Source organism: Dendrobates tinctorius, unplaced genomic scaffold (genome assembly GCF_039654945.1).
Source record: "Dendrobates tinctorius isolate UK_male_01 unplaced genomic scaffold, ASM3965494v1 ptg000384l, whole genome shotgun sequence".
Classification (NCBI taxonomy): Eukaryota; Metazoa; Chordata; class Amphibia; order Anura; family Dendrobatidae; genus Dendrobates; species Dendrobates tinctorius.
In genome coordinates this window covers 1,520,320-1,532,569 of record NW_027362050.1, presented here as the reverse complement: position 1 = coordinate 1,532,569, position 12,250 = coordinate 1,520,320, and the positions used below count along the sequence as shown (strand labels likewise).

General features: G+C 43.1%; 1 protein-coding gene across 1 annotated transcript in view; it reads right to left on the bottom strand.

The window, feature by feature from the left end:
* Positions 1 to 602: 602 nt before the first annotated feature.
* LOC141076024 (BBSome complex member BBS1-like) overlaps positions 603 to 12,250 on the bottom strand; it is a 59,683-nt gene continuing 48,035 nt past the window's right edge. The window contains exon 17 of the mRNA XM_073563280.1: positions 603 to 1,552. Within this exon, the coding sequence (XP_073419381.1) occupies positions 1,466 to 1,552 (87 nt within the window). The 3' untranslated portion in view covers positions 603 to 1,465. The remainder of the gene's footprint in view (positions 1,553 to 12,250) is intronic.

Genomic DNA, 12,250 nt, shown 5'->3' with positions numbered 1-12,250 from the left:
TATTCTCACCTTCCAATGTCCCGCGCAGCCATCCCGCCTCTCTCCACGCTCCCGTCCCAGTGATCCTTTGCACGAATGACCGCGAGACGTCGTGCTCACGCGAGACCGTGACATTCTCGTGGTCATTCTCGCAAAGGATCACTGGGACCGGGAGCGTGGAGAGAGGCGGGATGGCTGCGCGGGACATCGGAAGGTGAGAATAACAATATCTTTTATTTTAATTCTATTTTTTTACAGGGATATAGCATCAGCGCTAACGAACACAGCGATGCCGGGCGCTCGGCATCGCTGTGCTGATCGCTGGTGAAGCTGTCTGTTTGACAGCTCACCAGCGATCACATAGCGACTCACCAGCGATCCTGACACATTGATATCGTTGTCGGAATCGCTGGTAAGTCGCTATGTGTGACTCCAGCTTTACCTTCTTTCTTTAATTATTCTTGACCTGATGGTGCAGGAGTCTTTATAATAACATCCTGTCTCATGGTGTCGAGCTGGAGGCATGTGAAACTGACTATAAATTGATCATGACATTGCAGCCAGGACCACCAAAATCCTCAGAGGAGGCATTGTGCGCGGGACGATAAGAAATATCAGTGGACTTTAAAGTTGACATTTTCTTTATTACATATTAGAATAGTTTTTCAAACATAATAATCATATTTTAAGTATCCTACAAAAATAAGTCCTGATAATCTACGCAATATTCTGATCACAAGCAATAGCTGCAGTATGGGATCAGACATTGAGGGAGAATTAGCACATGGAATAGAACAGTTTCCCTTAGTGACAAGACCACAACTATGTGAACATGTGAGCAAAAAAATCTCCAAATCCTCCTTAAAAACTTGGGCGTTTCTGCTAAAAAAAAAAAAACTCAGCAAAAAAGACTCACGCTTTAAACTCCAGGACTCTGACATAAAAGCTATGAAAAGTCGCAAACTTTGGTTCTTTGGAGTTTTCGCCGAAACGTTCAGAACTGGAACAGGATCAGGTCACCGCACCTCGTTTTAATTCAATACTGGCTGTGGCGTTCCCTTCACCAAAAAAAAATCTTACTCCAGTCCCTGACTGGAGTAGGATTTCTTCAGTGGCATATGGAGGCGCACGCCACTCGTCAGACGCTCTAGATTCATGGAAAGCCATGCAGCTTCACATGAATCAGGAGCATCTGACTTCAGTACAACCCCTCGTTAAGACTGGCATGAATAAAATCGGTCTTGATGAAGCGGGCCATAAATGTGCACATATCCTATAGCTCTCATAATAAATGAAGAAAACGCCTTTATTTTTTTCTTTTGTCCTGCTTTCAATAAATCTCCGCCATTTGTTCAGAGAAACAATGAAAAGACTGCAGTGGTACAGGGCTGCGGTGGTTTAAAGCAGCATGTGAACACAGCCTGAAGGTTCACTTTTTTATTTAAGTCCTTTGAATGATGGCTATAGATCTGTAGAGGTCTTCTCATCAGCCAGCAACAAGCCCTTCGCTGACCGGCATGTTGATGTGCGCTGTAAGCAATGGTGTACTTCTTCCTTCTTTCAGGACAAAAACCTAGGGAAAGAGGAAATATGGAATGAGTAATATGCAAGTCATTTAAAGCAATTCTGTCATCAGATTTGACAATGTAAACCGAATACATTGTTAAATATATTGCTTAGACCTGATGGGGCTGGTTTACTTCCATTATAAATCCTATAAACGAGAATGAGCTACAGCTGGATTCATAAGATGTGCATTTTATTATGAGGCAAGAAAAAGGATTATACTGACATTCATTTTCAAAGTAAGTACAGCAGCCTCACCAGGTCTAAGATATCTTTTTAGTAATATATGCAGATTGTACTATGAAATCTGGTGACAAATACATTATAAGCAAAGTTACAACAACAGAAACAGGTTTACTCCACAATATCCATCTGACAGAAATAGGTATCTATTGCGCTCCATCGACAGGTACAAGTCTCCACCACTAAGTGAACGGGACGTGTTTCTTTTATAGAGGCGCCTGTCCCTTTATATTTTACCTACAAAGGGCTCAGTCCTGCAGGAAGAACGTCTCCTACTCGCTTTCGCTCTCGACAGTGTGTGGCCCTGCTAGATCCCTGGCCGCATCACTCTCACAGTCTTCCACCTCCAGCCTCAGCATCAGGAGACCCTGCAGTAGTGAAGCTCAGGGACCCTGCAGCCGACCAGCAAGGCCCCCTCTGATCTGCAGAACACAGTGCCTCTATAGTCTCTTCTTGCTACTCCTCCTCCATCATTTTGACCTGGGACCAACTGGCACTGTAAGGGTACTGTCACACTTAGCGATGTACCAGCGATCCTGACCAGCGATATGACGCGGTCAGGATCGCTGGTACATCGCTAAGTGGTCGCTAGTGAGCTGCCACACAGGCAGATCTCACCAGCGTTATCACTGGGGTCGGGGGTCGCTACTTACCTGTCACACCAGGCGATCCTGCGTCCTCCCGCCCGGCTCCACGCGTCGCTCGTCGTCACAGCAGGAAGCTGACGACGAGAAACAGTCCTGAACGTTCTCGCACGATCAGCGATAACCAGCAGGGGAGCCGGTCGTAGGTAAGTATCAGACACAGAGATATCGCTAGCAATATCGCTATAACGTCACTAGTTATAGCGATATTGCTAGCGATATCTCTTAGTGTGACATGCCCTTAAGTGTTAATTTTTCTACTTGATCAGTCCCCTGCTGCACTTTGCTGTCACCTAGTGGCCATATCCTATAACTGCATATCCTACCACAAAAACCATTCATTGCACTCACTGCTACTCTGTACCACCCTATACCCTCTAGGCCACCCTAAGCCTGAAAAAACAGCCTAGCCATACAACACCAACCTCCATAAGCAGAAACACAAAGGTTACTTACCGGTAGCCGGTTTTTCCGGAGCCCATGACGGCACACATGAGAGAGGGGATCCGCCCAGTCAGGACAGGAACCCTACTGAAGATAAAAGGGCGGTACCTCTCCCTCGCTTCAGTTGGTTTACAGAGCATGAGAGGCCCCCTGGGTTAGTAGTACACCTGGTAAAACTATCACCACATTATATCTAACTAAAAAAAAGCACCCAAACTATAGTGCACACCAAAGAAGTGAATAAGGGGGGGAATATACAGGTGCCGTCATTGGCTCCAGAAAAACCGGCTACCGGTAAGTAACCTTGGTGTTTTCCAGTCTCCCATGACGGCACACATGAGAGACTTTTGTAGAATAAGACACCTTAGGGAGGGACCACCGCTTGCAGCACCCTTCTACCAAAGGTTAGGTCAGTAGAGGAAGACAGATCAAGTCGGTAGTGCTTAAAAAAGGTCGAAGGTGAGGACCAAGTAGCGGCTTTACAAATTTGTTCAATCGATACCTCAGCCTTCTCTGCCCAGGAGGTAGCCACGGCTCTGGTGGAGTGAGCCTTGATGCCTTCTGGAACCGGAGCGTCACTTGCGGAGTAGGTTAACATAATGGCCTCCCTGATCCATCTGGCAATGGTACTCTTAGCTACCCTGTGCTCTTTCCTCCACTGACTAGTTACTGACATATATTGTACTATGGCTCTTCTTACATCTAATGTATGGAAATTTTGCGCCCCAGGGTTTCTAGGATTGTTACAGAAAGATGGCAAGGAGATCTCCTGAGTCCTGTGAAACTTTTGGACTACCTTGGGGAGATAGGCCGGGTCTGGTCTTAGAACCACTCGGTCATCCAAGATCTGTGTATATGGAGGACATATAGATAGAGCTTGTAGGTTGCTCACTCTTCAGGCTGATGTTAAGGCTACCAGTAAGACAGTTTTAAGTGTAAGTAGCTTTGGTGACAGCTCTAGTAGTGGTTCAAAGGGATCTTTGGTTAAGGCCTCTAAGACTAGGTTGAGGTCCCAGGGTGGTATCTTTGGGATAATGACTGGCCTTGACCTGCCACAGGACTTTATGAATCGGGACACCCACCTATTGGCTGCTAAGTTGCAGTTATATAGGGCCCCCAAAGCTGAGACTTGGACTTTGAGTGTGTTAGTGGCTAACCCCAGTTGTAGCCCCGACTGTAAGAATTCTAGGATAGGTCCCACTGGCGCTACATCCCCAAAGGGTTCCCCCAGGAAGTCTAGGAACTTTTTCCATGTTCTACCGTAGATTTGGGATGTTATAGGTTTCCTACTTTTCAACAGGGTGGAGACTAACCCTGGAGAGAATCCCTGGCGACTCAGTAGCGCCCTCTCAAATTCCAGGCTGCTAGATGGAAGCCCTTAACCTGAGAGTGGACCACTGGTCCCTGGGAAAGCAGGTCTGGAATCTCCGGTAATATCCATGGATCTGTCACCGACATGAGTCTCATAAGGGAGAACCAAGGCCTCCTCGGCCAAAACGGAGCTATAAGAATTATTCTCGCTCGATCCTCCCTGATTTTCCTGACCACTACTGGGATCATTGTTATCGGGGGAAATGCATAGGCCAGGATGAACTTCCAGGGTATTTGTAGGGCATCTACTGCGAAGGGGTTTTCCCTTGGATTTAGTGAGAACTTCCTGACCTTCCGGTTGTGTGCGGTAGCGAACAGGTCTATTTCTGGTTTGCCCCAGGCCTGAACTATTTGTTGGAAGACTTGGGGTTTAGGGACCATTCCCCTTGTCTTAGGTGCCTGCGACTCAGGAAGTCTGCCTGTATATTTTCTGCCCCCTTTATGTGCAGTGCTGTGATGGATAACCGATGTTGTTCTGCTATCTGGAAGAGTAGATCCGATATTTGCATGAGGCCCCGAGATCTCGTTCCCCCTTGGTGATTGATGTAGGCTACTACTGCCTGATTGTCCGTCATGACCCGGGTGTGGCGGCCCCGAAGTAAGGGAAGGAAATGTTTCACTGCTTTTTCCACTGCCCATAGTTTTTACATTTGAACCGTGATCCTTTTCTAGCGAGGACCAGGTCCCCTGTATTGAGTGGGATCTCAGGCGTGCTCCCCATCCTGTGGCACTCGCGTCTGTTGTAATGATGTCCTCGACTGGTTTTTGCCACGGGACACCAGCTGTTAGCTTCTTTTCTACAGTCCACCAGAGCAGGGAATCTCTTACAGCCACTGAGAGACATAGTTTGCCTTCTAAATGCCCTTTTAATTGTTTCTGTGCTGACAAAACTTCCCACTGTAGTTGCCTTATGTGGTACTGCGCCCATGCTACTGCAGGATGCATGATGTCAGTGAGCCTAAAAGGGACATTGCGTTCCTCAGTGTCATATTTGGTCTTTGTATTGCTGTGCGAGCTAGGCCTCTTATCTTGGTCACTTTGCTCTCTGGTAGGAGGCAGCGTTGTTGCTCGGAGTCCAATATCAACCCTAGGAAGGATTGCTCTTTTACTGGGGTTATCCTTGACTTGGGGATGTTTACTATCCATCCTAGTCCTACTAGAATTGCCATCACTTCCTTCACTTGATGTGCGCAGTGGGACTCCGACCTCCCTATTACAAGAAAGTCGTCTAGGTATGCGACGATCACTATGTCCCTGGAACGAAGAAAAGACATTACTTCGACCATCACTTTGGTGAATACTCTGGGGGCTGTAGACAGGCTTGAAAGGGCTGCGTATTGGTAGTGTTTCACCTGCCCCTGGACATAGAGCGCTACTCTCAAATATTTTTGATACTCCCGATGAATTGGGATGTGATAGTAGTGTGTATAGCAAATTGGTATGGAGATAAATGTATACTTATATTAAAACTTAGCTTTTAATGTTATATTATAATAAAAAAACTGTGTGTCAAATTAAGGTGCCAAATAAAATATAGTGATGGTGTCTGTGCAACCGTGCCCATAAAATAAATTTGTATTAAGACGCCTCCTATTGTCCAGATATGAGCGGATTACAATCCTCTTTGTTGTCTATATAGGCCAGGTATTAATAATACCAAACACTAGCCAGAGAGTTTCTCAATATAAACAACACAAAACTTTTTAGAGGTTGTCTTAGGTACCTAAAACATCAGTCCTGTACTCATTTCCAAAATTTAAGGACAATTATCATTAGAGTGTGAATCATATAAATAAGATATCTATTTCCCCAATATCAGATATCCATTACATTGTCATATTTTTTTCATATGACTAAGACATATAGAAAACCTACATCTTCTAATTCACTTCTGAGATGGGAATCTAACCATCCAGTTCCCTTGAAAAAAGGTATCCCTAAGGGGCAGTACCTTCGAATGAGAAGGAACTGTTCGGATCAGGTTACCTATAAGACGCAAGCTGATGATTTGAGATCTCGTTTCTTAGAACAGGGATACCCGGATGGGATCCTAAGAAATGCTTATAGGACATCCCTGGCTAGGGATAGGAAGGACCTACTCACCCCTGGGCAGAAAGCCGATGATGATGGAACTATAAGATTCATCACAAAATACTGTAACGGAGCCAAGGATATCAAAGAAATAATAGATCGACACTGGCCGATTTTATGTATGGATCAGGACCTCACAAGAGCTATCTCTAATCACCCGCAGATTACATACAAGAAAGGTCGTTCCTTAAAGGATAGGTTGGTCCGTAGCCATTTTACCCCAAAAAGTGTTGACAGCGCCACTTGGCTGGGCACCCAACCAAAAGGATGCTATAAATGTGGTTGCTGTAAATACTGCACCTCAATTGAAAAAAACAACGAATTCTGCAGTAATAATACAAGAAAAATATACCCCATACATCAATTTAATAACTGCAGATCTGTAGGGGTTATATATAAGATGACGTGCAGATGTGGTGTAGAATATGTTGGCAAAACAAAGAGAGAGCTTAGGGTAAGGGTAGGAGAGCATCATAGGGATACTATCAATAAACGTGATACCCCGGTAGCCAACCATATTAATCAGTCTCATAAGGGAGATCTCAAGATGGCAAGCTTTATAGGTATCGAAAAGGTACCCAGAAATCAGAGAGGGGGTGATTGGGATAAATACATCCTCCAAAGAGAGACTTTCTGGATTTTTACCCTACAGACAATGCACCCTAAAGGATTAAACGATATACTCTCCTTTTCTTCCTTCTTGTAGGGAGGGAGTAATAGGGTGAGATATATTAGGGAGAGCCGCCGTTGAGTGGGGGCGCCACTTGCGCAGGTTAATAGGGTGCCAACCTCCGCGTGAGGTAGGGAAGAGGTAGAGAGGGCTTATCAGGGAGAGCCCTAGTGAGCACCCTCTCTATACTTCTAATAACAAGAAGATCCGTGGTGTCCATCGTCCAGCATACAACATTAGATCAGATTACTAACTGACCCCTATTTTTGTAACAATATACCAATTGAATTATGACTCCCTGTAGTTGATTTCCTCATATTATTTTTCTCCTGGTGAGGGATACTGTAGATACGTCCTTTTTCCCTTTCTATTATAAATGTGAATGAAAAGATGGTTATGGAATCCATGCAAAGTATCCATTAATAGGGTATTCAGCAAATTGAAAAAGTCTGAATAATTTCTTATATTAATCTGGATGCAGCCGCCTCTATTATGATTGATCAACAAATCTATTGATACAATCGGGAGATAGCGGCAGAGAGCGCGATCAGATGGAGGATATGCAGCGTCGGGTTACCACGGATACTATTTGTCATGTGAACGGCGTTATGATGACGCTGCACCTCCGAGACCGGAAGTGATGTAAATGGCCGTAAGCCGAGCCCAGGAAGTGGGGCATGCATATAGAGATGGGCCTTTGCATATGGTGGGACCGGAAATGAGGTACCCGGCGTCCGGAAATGGATAGGATACAATGTGGTGCTCAGTTATATAAAAGGAAGGCGATATTTGCGCGCCATGTGTCTATTTGAACTCCACAAACTCCCCTGATGAGTCCTGATTAGATGAAACGCGTTGGGAGAACGGCGTTGGATTAAGGCGGTCCAGATGAATGCAGACATGAAGCTCTTTTAAAGACTGGAGGCCTTTTCCACAAGAGGGCATATACAGGCATCAGTGTATAGGATCAATACACATGAGATGAGTATAAGGACACATTAATAATGCATCATGAGAGTAATTAATATGCAGTATTTTGGTGGAATATAGGCACTACATTATACTGGACTCCATAGATGCGATATATTGTTCCTTTTGACCCTAAAGAATATGACAATGTAATGGATATCTGATATTGGGGAAATAGATAACTTATTTATATGATTTGCACTCTAATGATAATTGTCCTTAAATTTTGGAAATGAGTACAGGACTGATGTTTTAGGTACCTAAGACAACCTCTAAAAAGTGTTGTGTTGTTTATATTGAGATGCTCTCTGGCTAGTGTTTGGTATTATTAATACCTGGCCTATATAGACAACAAAGAGGATTGTAATCCGCTCATATCTGGACAATAGGAGGCGTCTTAATACAAATTTATTTTATGGGCACGGTTGCACAGACACCATCACTATATTTTATTTGGCACCTTAATTTGACACATAAGTTTTTTTATTATAATATAACATTAAAAGCTAAGTTTTAATACAATTATACATTTATCTCCATACCAATTTGCTATACACAATATTGATCGGTATTGGTAAAATAGACCCCCGCTTATACTATTTGACTATTGGATATGGCAGGTTTCCTATCCACAGGGATAGACACAAATCAATGGATGAATGAGGCTAAGGACGTGTTTTCGGACGGTGCTTTCACACAGAAAAAATATATTCCATCATTCAGTGCAGCTTTTAAGGAACTTACTAAAATTTATAAAGAGCAAATTACGTCTTGGTGGGAGGTACAAAGTTTGGAAAACTACATAAAAGCAGGCATAGTACCTAGACACCTTAGAATATCTATTAATTTTGGTTATAGATACAAAAGCGCAACGTTGTCAGCTAAACTTGAAAAGGAAGCTACAGACAGCTCATTAAGATTGATGAGAATACTCCTAGATGAGGAAAAATCTATGTTAATTTCCATTAATGAACGCCTTAAAGAGCAAATAGAGGTTACAAAAAATTTTTCAGCAGAAACGGAATTCTCTGTAAAAGAAAATAGTTTACAGAATACTATTGAAAAATTTCAATACCATCTTAAAGAAAGAAAACATAAGTATTTTATTAGAGACCTACAAGAGTTTCGAGATAATAAAGCATACACGGTTGCTAATATTAAACCAAATAGACAACCTGAAACGGATATTTCATCTTCTGAGGCCGAATATTCTGACTCCGAGGGCAGATTTAAAAACAATAGGGGGAGAATTAGAGGCAGAGGAGGTATACGAGGAGGTAGAGGGGCAGGTCGGGGGTCACCACAGAGGGAACATTTTTTAGACTCAAATTACCCACTGAGAAGCCGATTCAATACCCGGAACCCCATTTGAATAACCAAATCATTAATATCTCATCAAAACCCCTAACTAAGGAACAGATGGCGGTGTTAAGTAAGGGTATGTCATTTGTCCCAACCTCTGATTTTGTATGCTTTGAAGTTATCAAAGACCTTAATTTGTTCATACGTAAACTTAAATGGAAGAAATACTTCATTAATGCAGATAAAAAAAGCTGCACTGAATTAGGTATTGATGAGGACCTATTGGGTGATGTCAGATTTTTGTATCATTTGGGGGATGTGGACCCTAATGAATATGGCGAAGGTCCTTTTACGGACTTTAAGAACAAAAGTAAACGGATGCCACCAATTAATAACGATATAAGTGCCATAGATGTTTTCTCTAATTTGGTCTCTAGGGACTTGATGGACTTAGAAAAATCGCAAAAACGAAGACCCCGTAATCTTACCAAAATTGAGATGTTTGGTCTGCTTGAATTAGAGAGGGATACCACCAGGATAATTAAACCATCGGATAAAGGTGGTAACACAGTGGTGATGGATGTTACCCAATATAGATCTCTGTGTTACTCTTTACTGCAGAAATCCATGGGGTATGAGATACTCGAACGTAACCCCACAGAAATATATTTAAAAGAACTAAAAAGGTTGGTTGATGGGGCCTTTCAATCAAAATTGATTGATAAAAATGAACGAGAGTTTCTCATCCCCACACACCCGGTAGTGGCGACTTTTTATGCCCTGCCAAAGGTTCACAAGGGCCTGGTACCATTAAAAGGAAGGCCTATAGTCTCTGGAATTGGAAGTCTAACCCAAAATTTAGGGCTATATGTTGATAAAATATTGAGACCTTTTGTGGTCTCTTTGAGCTCATATACACGAGACACCACTGATCTTCTATTGAAATTGGACAACATTGAGTTGGACACCAATATGATATTGGGTTCAATCGATGTGGAGGCTTTGTACTCTTCGATCCCCCATGAGAAGGGTTTAATGGCTACGGACTACTATCTGAGAACGAGAGGCTTACAATATATGGAACACAATTCATTTGTTATGAGGGCCCTCGAGTTTTGTTTAACAAAGAACTTTTTTCTATTTGATGGCAAGTACTTCCACCAGCTCAGGGGCACCGCGATGGGTAGCCCTTGTGCACCATCTTATGCAAATTTGCTCCTGGGCTGGTGGGAAGAAAATGCCATCTTTGGAGAGCACTCAGAAGTGGCGGAAGAAAACATTGTCCTGTGGCTTCGCTACATGGACGATGTTTTTATAATCTGGAAGGGTGATGAGAAGGGCTTTTGTAATTTTGTAAAAGGCCTTAATAAGAATGATCTAGGCCTTAGTTTTACCTGTGAGGTCAATGCTTGTAGTTTACCATTTTTGGATGTTCTGATTGAACGGGGTGAAAATGGACGCCTTATGACTAAGACATATAGAAAACCTACATCTTCTAATTCACTTCTGAGATGGGAATCTAACCATCCAGTTCCCTTGAAAAAAGGTATCCCTAAGGGGCAGTACCTTCGAATGAGAAGGAACTGTTCGGATCAGGTTACCTATAAGACGCAAGCTGATGATTTGAGATCTCGTTTCTTAGAACGGGGATACCCGGATGGGATCCTAAGAAATGCTTATAGGACATCCCTGGCTAGGGATAGGAAGGACCTACTCACCCCTGGGCAGAAAGCCGATGATGATGGAACTATAAGATTCATCACAAAATACTGTAACGGAGCCAAGGATATCAAAGAAATAATAGACCGACACTGGCCGATTTTATGTATGGATCAGGACCTCACAAGAGCTATCTCTAATCACCCGCAGATTACATACAAGAAAGGTCGTTCCTTAAAGGATAGGTTGGTCCGTAGCCATTTTACCCCAAAAAGTGTTGACAGCGCCACTTGGCTGGGCACCCAACCAAAAGGATGCTATAAATGTGGTTGCTGTAAATACTGCACCTCAATTGAAAAAAACAACGAATTCTGCAGTAATAATACAAGAAAAATATACCCCATACATCAATTTATTAACTGCAGATCTGTAGGGGTTATATATAAGATGACGTGCAGATGTGGTGTAGAATATGTTGGCAAAACAAAGAGAGAGCTTAGGGTAAGGGTAGGAGAGCATCATAGGGATACTATCAATAAACGTGATACCCCGGTAGCCAACCATATTAATCAGTCTCATAAGGGAGATCTCAAGATGGCAAGCTTTATAGGTATTGAAAAGGTACCCAGAAATCAGAGAGGGGGTGATTGGGATAAATACATCCTCCAAAGAGAGACTTTCTGGATTTTTACCCTACAGACAATGCACCCTAAAGGATTAAACGATATACTCTCCTTTTCTTCCTTCTTGTAGGGAGGGAGTAATAGGGTGAGATATATTAGGGAGAGCCGCCGTTGAGTGGGGGCGCCACTTGCGCAGGTTAATAGGGTGCCAACCTCCGCGTGAGGTAGGGAAGAGGTAGAGAGGGCTTATCAGGGAGAGCCCTAGTGAGCACCCTCTCTATACTTCTAATAACAAGAAGATCCGTGGTGTCCATCGTCCAGCATACAACATTAGATCAGATTACTAACTGACCCCTATTTTTGTAACAATATACCAATTGAATTATGACTCCCTGTAGTTGATTTCCTCATATTATTTTTCTCCTGGTGAGGGATACTGTAGATACGTCCTTTTTCCCTTTCTATTATAAATGTGAATGAAAAGATGGTTATGGAATCCATGCAAAGTATCCATTAATAGGGTATTCAGCAAATTGAAAAAGTCTGAATAATTTCTTATATTAATCTGGATGCAGCCGCCTCTATTATGATTGATCAACAAATCTATTGATACAATCGGGAGATAGCGGCAGAGAGCGCGATCAGATGGAGGATATGCAGCGTCGGGTTACCACGGATACTATTTGTCA